Here is a 13,680-nt window from a genome sequence, read left to right on the forward strand (position 1 = left end):
ATCATAACAGATGGCCAGCTTGGATTTTTAAAAGACCGACATTATGTAATAATAATTACCCAAGTATTGGGTGCAGGGGCACATAAAGAGAGACAGACATATCCAGCGGGTAAGAGCAGGAAACATTCATGACAACGTCATCTTGTGTTCTGATTGGATCCGTCTGGGCAAATATATACAGCTGATTTATGTATGTGACATGGGTTCCATTTATCTGTAGAGAGAGGAAGCACATAAGTCATCAGACGAGGTCAGAAAACTCCCCGCCATACAGTAATCTGCACATTATCCAATAGTTACTATTAATGTCAGTGTATTCCCTGACCGGTCAAAAATGAAGTCTGCAGATTTGTTGGAGCAGAACTCCGGCCAAAAACAACCAGAAAAAACTGAAAAGTCCATCAAAACATAAAATGAAAAACCAACTTTTCCTGCATTAATAAATGGACCAAAAGAGGAAGAAATGGGATTTCACACGGTGCTGATACCTCCCCATTGAAGAAACACTCAGAAAATCATTTTCTATCTCCGCCTCTGATCCTTGCAGCCAGATCTCGCGGTGTTCCAACCAGATCAGGCCACATACCCCTAGGGGTTTCTTCATAAGTCAATAAGTATTTACTGTATTATCTCCTTTGATTAGTTGGCTGCTAAGGAGACGTCCGTGTATGTGCGTCCTTGGCTGGGGCTGTGTGGGTCCATTGAAACACAAAGTGCCCAGCAAGGCACGCTCTTACCTTCTCTACCCAGGCAGCTGCATAAGCCGATCACTCCCTTTCCTCACTATCAGGACTGCTGTTAGAAACCATGGGGCCCCATACAGCAAACATGACAGCCCCCCCAAAAAAAAACACAGTTTACTTTGCTTCAGTTTTGAATGAACACAGTGAGTAACTCGTACTGATCACTCATTGTGTTCATCATCCTGTTGTGTGCTTGCAGTTACCAGAGGGAACCCAGGAGAACTGGGGGGTACACATAGAGCGGTCTGGACAACATTGGGAAATGTATGGTGCACAAGGAGGATAATGGGTGCAGCAGGGGGGGCAATTACTGGAATCGATCCCCTGTATGGTTCTCGCTGCACCAGCTGAACACTAGCGGGAGGGAGAGGAGAAGAAGCCAGTCTTTGGCTACTGCAGAGAGCCTCACAGGGGATTGGTTCCAGTAATTGCACACACACCATGCTGATCACCATCCCTACGCACATCCAATTTACCCAGCTGCCTGGGCCCCCCTGCTGGCCTAAGCCCCGTACAGGAGGACTGATGGTACCCCCTTATCCACAGCCCTGCTCACTATCTCCTCTACAACCAGGAAGTTCAAGGAACAGTGCAGAGTTGGAAGACCCCGGTGGAGGACCCAGTAAATATACCAGGGTGGGGGGTTTTTCATGGACGCTGTGAATGCAAAAATACTTTTGCTTTATTACTTTTTGAATGTGTTCTGACAAGCCTGGGGTATGTAACAAAAAGTTACCATTTTGTCATTTCTTTTCTTGCAAAATGTATTAAAAAAAAGAAAAGATGAAGTAGAACCCAAAGTCCATCAACCCAGTAGAAGATGTGAAGTTCAGCTCAACTGACACTTCCAGTCCCACCACCTCTGCAGCATCAGGAGCAACAGCTCCAGTTCTCCAATGGAGAGCAGTAATTGAAAATTGGCAAAGGATCCTTCCCCTGCTGAGCAGAAAGCTACTTTTTACAGCCAAGAGTCTCCTGGAATGAGCCATTGTCTGTCACTAACAGCTGAAAATGATGTCTCCTGATAATTAGCAATGGTTGCCTCCTCTGTTGGGCAACAGTTCAGTTTCTGATTGTAGAACTTGAAGAATTAGGAGCTTCTCCTTTGGATGGTAAGCCGTTGCCCCCGCTCAAAGCTTCAAAGCTACAACTCACTCGAACTCACTTCAGCATGGTATGTCTAAGCATGATGAACAAAGGTAGTTGCAAAAGTTCCAAGAAAGCCATCCTGGAACAACCATTCTTGAACCATTCTTCCGTCAGGTCCCCAGATGTTGATGGACCACTCCTGGCCCCTGCAACCTGCTTTTTTTTTTTACCACATCCTTACTTTTGTGGATGGACCTCCCCAGACTCCAATTCCTTTTTATGGCCTGGAATCGATGCCACAAATGGGGATAGGCCTGGTTCCTGTATGGTCTGGGCATGTACATAAAGTCCCATATTTCACCTTCACACCAGGTGACCCACTTGGTTTCTATTTCCTCCATGATCTCATTAGGGAAATCATACCCTTATTCCAAAGACACCGGCCTCATTCTGTGCCCAGCATGGGCCATAATGCATGGTGATGGATCAAGCCTCCTTTCCGAATACTCTTTACTGAAGCCAAGTCCTTTAGCACATTGCCTTAGCTGGGCGATATGCTCCTTGTCTGCACTGTCATGATAAGAGCCTTGTGAGCCCTCCCTAGCTCAGCTCCACAATCCCACTCAATCTCTGCCACTGACTCCAAGTCCTCCATCCCCTCCTTTATGGTCCCGTACACATCTTTAAACCTAGGTTACTCCAGGTTGAATGCCCCTGAACACTCCTCACCTGAGGAACTTGTGGACTTCAACCCCTGGATTATATAGGCCAGCGAGATCCTCAACACAGCCATCTGGCCTTTCGACTTGGTAGCTGCACCGGTGGTGGGCTGCTTGCTATCCCCTGCTGACTGTATCCCTCAGATGGTGGAAATTAAGTTTTGCTGGTTTGACAGAATGTGGTCTGGTTGAACAACACTGGTCCAGGACCCAGTGGTAACTCCATCACACCCCTGTCACTCCTGAGGGCTTTAAAAGTGGGATTCAGCATCTTTGTGCTGTAACCCACCTTCCAGTTGACAAGCAGGATATTGGGTTGACGATCGCTGGGCAGCAATCTCAGTAACATCTCCTCGCAATGGCAACACCCACCCAGGGCAAGCAGCTTGACTGTGACCCGCTGACATTTGCTACATGCCAGTGTGATGTACCAGTGTGTGCATCCTCTCTGCTGCATAATGCTAGATACCCCTGAGGCACTAACCATACTCCTGTATCCATTAGCATCCTGCTCTGCAGCTCCACCAGCCTGGGTACTTGCCACTGTCTGCAAAAACTCTGCTGCTCACGCTTGATTCTCTCTCCCTTGCATTCGCCATCTTGGTGCTCTTTCCTTGACTTTCTCTCAGCTACACCCAGAAGTGATGTATTAGCCCCTCCCCACATATTGGATTGGCCAAACCTGGGTGGGGGCTCAACCCATTGGGCAAACTTTTTTATTCACTATGCTAACTCCTTCACATCATTATAAAGGAACTCCATCATTAACAGTCTCTACTGTATAGCAGGCAGCATCTACAATAACACACACACACACACACACACCGGTGGCAGCTTCACTTGTCCCCAAACAGGCGCTCTCATTCCAACACCCCAAGTTAATGCCTTCACCACCTCTAACCGAAAATGCTTCTGCACTGGCAACAGTCTCTACTGCAAAGCAGACATTTTCCCCTGTAGCACACACGGTGGCGGTGACTCTGCCTGTCCCTAGACAGACCTCACTGGTGCTCCCGTGGCCTGAGTTAAATCTTTCACTGTCACCTCTCAGAAATACTCCTGCACTGTTCCCACTGTAGAGCAGACATTCCCCACTGTGACACAACACTTCTTGTCAGGGCGGGGCTGTGGAACGGACAGGTAGGCCTAGCGGCAGGGTAACGCACTGGCTGACGACAACCACCACCAACAGAACGAAGTCCCTCAGGGCGCGGAGTCTAAGTCCCAGGCTGCCCTTCACCAGGGCCCCTGATGGTGGGGATGGACTTGACGCAGCCAGGAACCAGGTCGCGGCCCCCGAGACACCCCGGCTGCGGTAATGGCCCCCGCCAATGGCGTGTAGTTGGTGAGAATGACAATAGCGTAGTCAGGCAAGCCGGGTCGACAACAACAGGACAAAACGGTACAGAACAGTAGACAGAGAATAACAGGTCACGGGCCGGGTTCAGCAACGGAAGGTCAGATCGAAGGAAAACACAGAGAAAGGTCTTAGTCACAAGCCGAGTCAAACACCAGAAGAGTCACGAGCGTATACACAGAGCTGTAGCAAGACAAAGACACAAGACACAAGTGCAAAGAGCATGTGCGGATCACAGGCTTATATGTACTCAGCCACACCCCTCTGGGGGATGGACCTCAGAGACCTGAAGGCATAAAAGATTCCCACCATGCTCAGCAGAAATCCAAGATGGATGCCAGCACATGGAGTAACATAACCTCTGGGAAAAGGTAGGACCTTGACAGTACCTCCCCCTCAAGGGCCCCTCCCCCTCCGCGGCTCAACAAAAGGTTTCTGAGAAAAGCGGGTATGAAAAGCGCGGAGGAGGGCAGGAGCATGAACATCCGCGGAAGGAACCCAGGAACGCTCCTCGGGACCATAACCGCGCCAATGAACCAGGAACTGTAATCGACCGCGCACCAATCGAGAGTCCAGGATCCGGCTCACCTCATACTCCTCATGACCGTCAACCCGAATGGGACGGGGCTGAGGCAGAGAGGTAGTGAAGCGATTGCAGATCAGAGGTTTCAACAGTGATACATGAAAGATATTGGAGATCCGCATCCCAGGTGGAAGGGCAAGGGCATAGGCCACCGGATTCACCTTGCGGAGAATGCGAAAAGGACCGACAAAACGGGGAGCTAGTTTGGGTGTGGGCACCCGAAGATTGAGGTTACGAGTAGACAACCACACCCGATCGCCGACCTGGTATGAAGGAGCGGGCAACCGTCTGCGATCAGCCTGGAACTTCTGACGCTGAGCCGAGTCCCTCAAAGCCCTCTGGATCTGCCCCCATGAAGAACGCAGGGCAGCCAGATGGTTCTCCACAGCCGGAATGTCCTGTGGTGAGAACCTCTCAGGTTATACCGCAGGGTTGGTACCCATAGTTGGCCATGAAGGGAGACATCCCGGAGGAGGAGTTGACCGCTGAGTTCCTGGCAAACTCTGCCCAAGGCAGGAGATCGGCCCAATCGTCCTGATGGTTCAAGATATAACACCGAAGGAATTGTTCTAAGGCCTGATTGGAATGCTCCGCAGCCCCATTGAACTGCGGGTGGTAGGCTGAAGAAAAAGAGAGACTAATACCCAACTGGGAGCAGAAGGCGCACCAGAATCTGGACACGAACTGACTCCCGCGGTCCGAGACAATCACCCTGGGCAACCCATGCAGGCAAAAAATCTCCCTGGAAAAGACCGTGGCCAGTTCTTGCGCTGTTGGTAGTTTCCTGAGTGGAATACAATGGCACATTTTGGAAAAACGATCGACGACCATGAGAATGACCGTATGACCCCGAGACACAGGGAGGTCTACAATAAAGTCCATGCCCAGGTGTGACCAAGGACGCTCCCCATTGGGAATGGGTTGCAGAAGACCCATTGGAAGATGCCGTGGAGATTTATTCTGGGCACAGACCAAACATGCCGCTACATAAGAGGCGATGTTGGCACGGAGAGTTGGCCACCAGAACAACCGAGAGACGACCCAAGACAACTGGTTCCTCCCCGGATGCCCAGCAGTTTTGGAGTTATGGTAGGTACGCAGCAGACGGGTGCGCAACCCCTCGGGTACAAAACATCTACCCTCCGGTCTCTCGGGAGGAGCGTCAGTTTGAGCCGCCAAAATCTGCTCCCCAAGGGGAGAAGTCAGACTGGTGCGAATGGCAGCCAGGATCTGATCCGGAGGTATGAACGAGGTTGGCTCAGAGTCCTCCCTGGACAACTCAGAGTATTGCCACGATAATGCATCAGCCCTGACATTCTTGGAACCAGGCAAATAGGATACCACATAGTTGAACCGCGACAAGAACAAGGCCCATCTGGCCTGACGGGGTGTCAATCTTTTGGCCTCCGAAAGATAAGTCAGGTTCTTATGATCGGTAAGAATGAGGACCGGAACCGCGGAGCCCTCGAGCAGGTGCCTCCATTCCTTGAGAGCCAGAATGATTGCCAACAACTCCCTATCTCCAATCTGGTAGTTGCACTCTGCAGAGGAAAGCTTCCTGGAGTAGAACCCACAGGGAAGTAGGGGTCCATCGGGCGACCGACGTTGAGACAGGAGAGTGCATACTCCCGTCTCGGATGCATCAACCTCAAGGACGAAGGGCAATCCAGGATTGGGATGAGACAGTATCGGAGCTGAAGCGAAGGCGGATTTCAGAGCCTCAAAAGCTACGATGGCCTCGGATGGCCACTCGTGAGGATTACTGCCCTTCTTGGTTAGGTCTGAGAGAGGCTTTGCCAGCGTGGAGAAGTTCTTGATGAACTTCCGATAGTAGTTGGCAAAACCCAAAAAGCGCTGAATGAGCCGAAGACCATTGGGACGAGGCCACTGCAGAACCGCCGAAACCTTCTGAGGGTCCATGGAGAATCCCTCCGCAGAAATGATGTAGCCTAAAAAGGCAACTTGGGATCGATGGAATTCGCACTTCTCCAGTTTACAAAAAAGTTCGTTCTCACGTAATCGTTGCAGCACCTGCTTGACATCCTGGATATGGAACTCCATGGAGGCAGAGTAAACCAGGATGTCATCCAAGTAAACTACCACGCACTGCTGCAACAAGTCACGAAGGACATCATTTATGAATTCCTGAAAAACTGCGGGCGCGTTACACAACCCGAAGGGCATCACCAGGTATTTGTAGTGACCGGTTCTGGTGTTAAACGCGGTCTTCCACTCATCCCCCTGTTTGATCCATACGAGGTTGTACGCTGCCCTAAGGTCAAGTTTGGTAAAGACTGTTGCCAGCTTAAGGCGGTCGAACAACTCAGTAATCAAGGGAATCGGGTAGGCATTCTTAGTGGTGATTCGATTGAGACCCCTATAATCAATGCAAGGCCTCAATTCACCACCCTTCTTCTTTACAAAGAAAAAGCCCGCTCCTGCTGGGGAAGTAGACTTACGAATGTGCCCCCGGGAAAGCGCATCCGCAACGTACTCCTCCATGGCCTTATTCTCCGCAACCGAGAGAGGATACACCCTGCCACGCGGAGGAGTGGCACCGGGTTGCAAGGATATGGCGCAGTCATAAGGACGATTAGCAGGTAAGGCACCAGCGTGTACCTTATCAAACATGTCCCGGTACTCCCCATAATCAGTGGGCAACGCAGAGTCCGAGGAGGCACACAACACCTTAACCGGCCCACGGATGCACCCGGCCCCACACTGTGGAGACCACGAGAGAATCTCGGCTGTTTGCCAATTGAAGGTTGGATTGTGCATCTGGAGCCAGGTATACCCCAAAACCACCGAATAGTGCGGAGAAGAAATCACCTGGAAACAGGCCAACTCCCTGTGAACAGCCCCAATAGCTACTTCAACTGGCATAGTCTCGTGGGTAAGCTGCAGTGGTTGCAGGGGCCTGCCATCTATTGCCTCAAGAACCAATAGGGTAACTCAAGCCTGCAAGGGAATGGAGTGCTGGGCAGCAAACGAGCTGTCCATAAACAACCCGCCGGCCCCAGAATCTACCAATGCCTGGGCCGTCACCAAGCCCTCCGCCCAAGAGAGGACAACGGTGATCAGTGGCTTATCTCTGCGGAACGCCGGGGACGAGGAGACTCCACCCAAGATCTGTCCCCGACAGGATCTCAGGTGCGAGCGTTTCCCGGACGGACCGGACAGGACTGCCGAAAGTGCCCACCAAGGCCACAGTACAGGCAGCGACCCTCCCGACGCCGAGCTGCCCGCTCTCCCTCGGAAAGGCGAGCAAACCCCAGCTGCATGGGCTCACCACCAGACAATCTATCCCCAGGAGGCGTGGGAGGAGAGGGAGGAACGGGTGGGACAGAAAACGTAGGTGCTAGTCGATTGGAAGACCTCCACAGGCGTTCCTTGAGTGAAGGCCTCTCCCTGAGCCTGGTATCAATCAGGATCAGGAAGGAAATTAGTGCTTCCAGCTCCACAGGCAATTCCTTGGCTGCGATCTCGTCCTTCAATGCATCAGAAAGACCCTGAGAAAACGCAGCCACCAGAGCCTCATTGTTCCAACCCACCTCTGCTGCCAGGGTACGAAACTCTATGGCGTACTCGGCAACGGTCCGTGAACCCTGATGCATAGACATGAGCAGTTTGACAGCCGAGGCGGAGCGAGCCGGTACGTCGAATACCCTACTGAAGGCATCGACAAAACCGGAAAACTCGTGAATCACTGGGTCATTCCTCTCCCATAAGGGATTTGCCCAGGCCAAGGCCTTGTCTGAGAGTAGCGATATTAGGAAACCCACCTTTGACCTCTCAGTCGGAAAAGCGTGGGGTATTAATTCGAAGTAAATCCCCACTTGGTTGAGAAACCTACGACACTGACTCGGCTCACCCCCAAAGCGCTGTGGAAGAGGGGCTGAACCAGTCATACCACTGGGCGCCGCGGGTGCCGCAGCAGTCACGGCGGTGGGCGCAATAAGCGGAACAGCAGCGGGAGCGACCACCGGAGTGACAACCGGCCTAATAACACCAGGAGTAAGGTGCGCAGTGCGTGCAAGCAGAGTTTGCAACGCCTGAGCGAACTGATCCAACAGGAGATCCTGTTGATCCTGTCTGGCGACCAACATTGGAAGCGAAGGCGTACCTGCACCGTCAGGGTTCATGGCACTTGTGTAATGTCAGGGCGGGGCTGTGGAACGGACAGGTAGGCCTAGTGGCAGGGTAACGCACTGGCTGACGACAACCACCACCAACAGACCGAAGTCCCTCAGGGCGCGGAGTCTAAGTCCCAGGCTGCCCTTCACCAGGGCCCCTGATGGTGGGGATGGACTTGACACAGCCAGGAACCAGGTCACGGCCCCCGAGACACCCCGGCTGCGGTAATGGCCACCGCCAATGGCGTGTAGTTGGTGAGAATGACAATAGCGTAGTCAGGCAAGCCGGGTCGACAACAACAGGACAAAACGGTACAGAACAGTAGACAGAGAATAACAGGTTACGGGCCGGGTTCAGCAACGGAAGGTCAGATCGAAGGAAAACACAGAGAAAGGTCTTAGTCACAAGCCGAGTCAAATACCAGAAGAGTCACGAGCGTTTACACAGAGCTGTAGCAAGACAAAGACACAAGACACAAGTGCAAAGAGCATGTGCGGATCACAGGCTTATATGTACTCAGCCACACCCCTCTGGGGGATGGACCTCAGAGACCTGAAGGCATAAAAGATTCCCACCATGCTCAGCAGAAATCCAAGATGGATGCCAGCACATGGAGTAACATAACCTCTGGGAAAAGGTAGGACCTTGACACTTCTCCATACCAATTTCCTCCCTGCAGTCTGACATCCTGATTGCTTCTCCACAATGCACACAACACCGGCAACAACACTGACAGTCTCTTCCATTACTGGAAGCAACCACTGCGATGTCTGTAGGCAAAATCCAGGACCCCACATGTAGTGCTTGCTCCACAAGGAGCCTCTGGAAATTTGCCCGGGTTCTTTTTCAATATTTTTTATTAAAGAAGTTTTTGTTTTTATAATACAACAAGCTCATGATACGCCCACACAGCGGCAGAGAGGAACAATAGCATACATAAGCAGATACAAATCAGCAAGGTGTATTAACCAAATAACAGAACGGCCAATGACAGCAAGGAGGGACGGCAAAAAGCCGAACCAAATAGTAGCAGCAGCAATCCATCATACTACCAAAAAAAAAACAGAGGAAAAACCCCTACCGAGATGTATCAGCTCGAAACATACGGAAAAAAAAAACCCAAACCGATAAAAAAAAGAAAATATAAGAACATAGAAAGAAATAAGAAAAGAAGAAAGATTGAGGGAGAAAACATAGAAGAAAGGAAGACTAGAAGCGTCACGGATCCAGGGCTAGCACAGGCAACAACTATAAGAGGCCATAGCTAGTAGGAGGCAGGGACGGCAGGGAATAATGTATCCAAGGTTCCCAAACCTTAAGGAATCTAGGATGAGAATCATGAAGAATGCTACACTTGCCTGGATTCTTTCCCAGTGGACTGATCCTCTCCAGGAAAAGATCCAGAGCTCAATGTGCTTAGAGAATTTATGCCGACTCCCAGCATGCCTTCAGAGCCCTGCTCCCTGGGATTGGCCAGGGCTGCATAAATATTAGTGCTGCCATCTGCATAGCGCCACACCTATGTTCCAGAGAATTCTACCAGATCTATGGAAAGCAGAGGGAGTAAACAGACTAGCTGCAGCTGAGGACACTGAACTAACCTCATTAATTAGCTGCACTGGCTATAGTCAGTAGAACTAAATTTACCTGACACAGTAATGACAGCCACACTGGATACAGTGAGGCAAGCTAAATTTACCTATCAAAACACTTAGCTCCACTGAACGCGGTGAGCCAGCATTAAATTTAACCAAGACTAGCACCTATCTAGGAAGGTGATACATGGGTATGCACTGTCCAAAAGAAAAAAAGGATAACGGAGGGGTCGGGGAACAAAGAGGAACTTACAGAATAATTATCACATGAGGGGTAGTCCTTTGAGATATTCTTCTGGAGGCTATCTTTGGGGTCCTTGAAGAGCGTTGGTGCACACAATTGTTGCAGTCAGCCTACATGCAGAATGGGTACAGTATAGTCTCGGAACAGGTGCAAGGTAGATGTGGCTCAGATGCATTAAAGGATCGGTAGAATGCGGTAGAGGGATGGTATAGGTGCAGTCTAGGTTTGGAATAAGTGAGGTATAGTGTGTAGTATGAATACATTATGGATCGGGTACACTTGGTGTCCTGATCTGAGAGGCTCAATCCTTTTTAGCAGTATCAGCAATGGGCGAATAGCCCTTTCACCAGTCCCTGGGATGCTGCGGTGACCTCTTACTGTAGAAAGGGGGGCCCCATCAGTTTCTCCCCAAAAGCCTCTGATCATCAATAGTTGAAAGCAGAGGGTGAGTGGACTCTCTAGTCTCCCTGAGGCAGTGGTGCACGTGCTGTGATGTGGGCAGTGCTGCACTGCACCCATGTGTCCTCACTCCCAGTCTCAAGCTTGGATATCCGCTGGTATGGTCTCCCACTGGCAGGCATATAATCAGACAGAGGTTCTCTCTCTCTCTAATTCCCCTGGTACCAAGTGGAAGAACTTTCCTGGGCAATTTTGAAAAATCATCTCTACCCTCCTCCTTCTGCACAGAGCCTAATGGGAACGGTAGTGCAACCATTATAGTGTAGCCATTATATGGCTGCCGTCTCAAACTACAACTCCCAGGATTCTCAGCGCTCTGCATAAAAGTCTATGGGCTTGCTTGTATTTAGCTTGCCCCCTGCTGGCTGGAGGAGGGTGGTGCATCAGTATCTCAGTAGAGGGAGAGAAGAATAAAGGGCAATATCACTATCACCATATTTTTGCTGCCCAGCACCTGGCTACATTAACCATTTGACCTCCAGAGGATTTACCCCCCCTTCCTGACCAGGCCATTTTTAGTGATACAGCACTGCATTATTTCAACTGACAACTGCGCAGTCATACAGCGTTGCACCCAAATAAAATGTATGTCCTTTTTTTCCAATAAATGGAGCTTTCTTTTGGTGGTATTTGATCACCTGTGCGGTTTTTATTTTTTGTGCTATAAACAAAAAAAGACCGCCAATTTTGAAAAAAATATGTATATTTTTGACTTTTTGTTATTAAACATGTCCAGTAGAAAAAAAATGTAAAAATCAAATTTCGTCATAAATTTAGGCCAAAATGTATTCTGCTCTGTGTCTTGCTAAAGAAAATCTCAATCCGTGTAAATTAATTGGTTTACGTGAAAGTTATAGCGTCTAAAATGTCGGTATACTGTATATATACACAGTATGTGATTTTGTACAGCCCTGTCACCCTGTAGCAGTATTTCTGTAGCAGTTAAAGTGATTGTCTATACATAATTTAATGTATCTGTTTTTTCTTCTCTTGTATAACAGTCAGACCGTGTCAGGAGAACTTACCTCAGTATCAGTGTTACAGTCATATTTTGTCAATGGACGATAAATGGCCATCTCCGATCTTCCATCCACAATCTCCCTTACTGCCCAACACTCGGAATTGGTGCTGTTCAACCCTATATCAGACGTATTATAACCATTTGCTTCCAACCAACATTTTGACACTTGTATATTGAAATATTCTCCATCACAAGTCAAATATGGAGATGGTTGGCTTCCTGAAAAAAAGAGTAAACTTATTCAGCATTTCTGAGATGAGAAGGTGACGGTGACATACTTGATGTACATTATACACTATAGGGGATTTCTATATATACCCAATGACCAGGGACTGGGGAGAAAGCTGTCATAGAGTCAAAGAGTTAAATCCCAGTTACACTTCCAGTTTACATACAGTACATTGAATTGTGGTGGTCATTGTACCCCCTTTCCTTACACTGGTGGTCAGTGTAGTCCTCACTTACATTGGTGATCAGAGTAGTGTCCCCTTGTGTTGATAGTCAATGTAGTGCCCCCTTAAATTGGTGGTCAATGTAACCTCTCTTTCATTGGTGGTCAGTGTAGTACCCCCTTACATTGGTTGTAAGTGTAGTGCCTCCTTATGTTGGTGGTCATTGTAGTGAATCTTTTCATTGGTGGTCAGTGTAACGACCTGTTACATTGCTGGTCCGTGTAGTGCCTCCTAGGCAATGATGGTCATTGCAGTGAAACTTATATTCATGGTCCGTGTAGTGCCCCCTTACATTAGTGCTAAGTGTAGTGCCTGCTTATATTGGTGGTCAATGTAGTGCAAGTTTACATTGGGGGTCAGAGTAGTGCCCCCTTATGTTGGTGGTCAATATAGTGCCTGTTTACATTGGGGGTCAGTGTAGTGAATCTTTACATTGGTGGTCAGTGTAATGATCAGTTACATTGTTGTTCTATGTAGTGCCTCCTTGCAATGATGGTCAGTGCAGTGACTCCTTACATTAATGGTCAGTGTAGTGCCACTTTTATTCATGGTCAGTGTAGTGCCTCTTACTTTGATGGTCAGTGTACTGCCCCCGTACATTGGTGGTCAGTGCAGTGCCCCCCTTACATTTGTGGTCAGTGTAGTGGCCCTTATGTTGGTGGTCAGTGTAGTGCCCCCTTACATTGGTGGTCAGTGTAGTGGCCCTTATGTTGGTGGTCAGTGTAGTGCCCCCTTACATTGGTGGTCAGTGTAGTGCCCCCCTTACATTGGTGGTCAGTGTAGTGGCCCTTATGTTGGTGGTCAGTGTAGTGCCCCCTTACATTGGTGGTCAGTGTAGTGGCCCTTATGTTGGTGGTCAGTGTAGTGCCCCCTTACATTGTTGTGTGTTGCATGCACGTCATATGGTTTATGTGAAAATACAATATTTGTTTTTAGAAGGCAGAATGCTCACTCAGTATTATATCATACCATACCTCGTGTGAATGTATAGGAAGTTCTGTTGCACCGGCAGGTATCACTATAGTCACAATACTCATCATCAGCACAGAAATCACCTCCACAGGGTACAGACGCAGTCACTGGAGAGACAGAAAACCATTAAAGTCCATTCCTCTGGAGATCTCATACAATATTCACATTGACTGTAGGCTGAAATCATTGTGTTGTGTTCACCATAGACGTTTAAATGTTTGTAAGCTCTGACAATAATCCCTAACAATGGGCAATTTGCATTTTTTTTAGTCTGTTAAATATACGGGACACACCGAGCAATAAAGACACTTT

At 49.2% G+C, this 13,680-nt stretch overlaps 1 protein-coding gene across 1 annotated transcript in view; it reads right to left on the reverse strand.

Annotated features, from left to right (window-relative positions):
- The window catches only part of LOC149437499 (uncharacterized), a 125,639-nt gene that overhangs the window by 17,322 nt on the left and 94,637 nt on the right, over positions 1 to 13,680 (reverse strand). The window contains exons 28-30 of the mRNA XM_089660894.1: positions 13,371 to 13,475; positions 11,949 to 12,163; positions 60 to 214 (exon numbers count right to left, since the gene is read on the reverse strand). Coding sequence (XP_089517020.1) covers positions 60 to 214; positions 11,949 to 12,163; positions 13,371 to 13,475 — 475 coding nt within the window. The remainder of the gene's footprint in view (positions 1 to 59; positions 215 to 11,948; positions 12,164 to 13,370; positions 13,476 to 13,680) is intronic.

The sequence above is a fragment of the Staurois parvus genome, unplaced genomic scaffold (genome assembly GCF_062004578.1).
Source record: "Staurois parvus isolate SC_StPar_1 unplaced genomic scaffold, SC_StPar_1.0 ptg001286l, whole genome shotgun sequence".
Classification (NCBI taxonomy): domain Eukaryota; kingdom Metazoa; phylum Chordata; class Amphibia; order Anura; family Ranidae; genus Staurois; species Staurois parvus.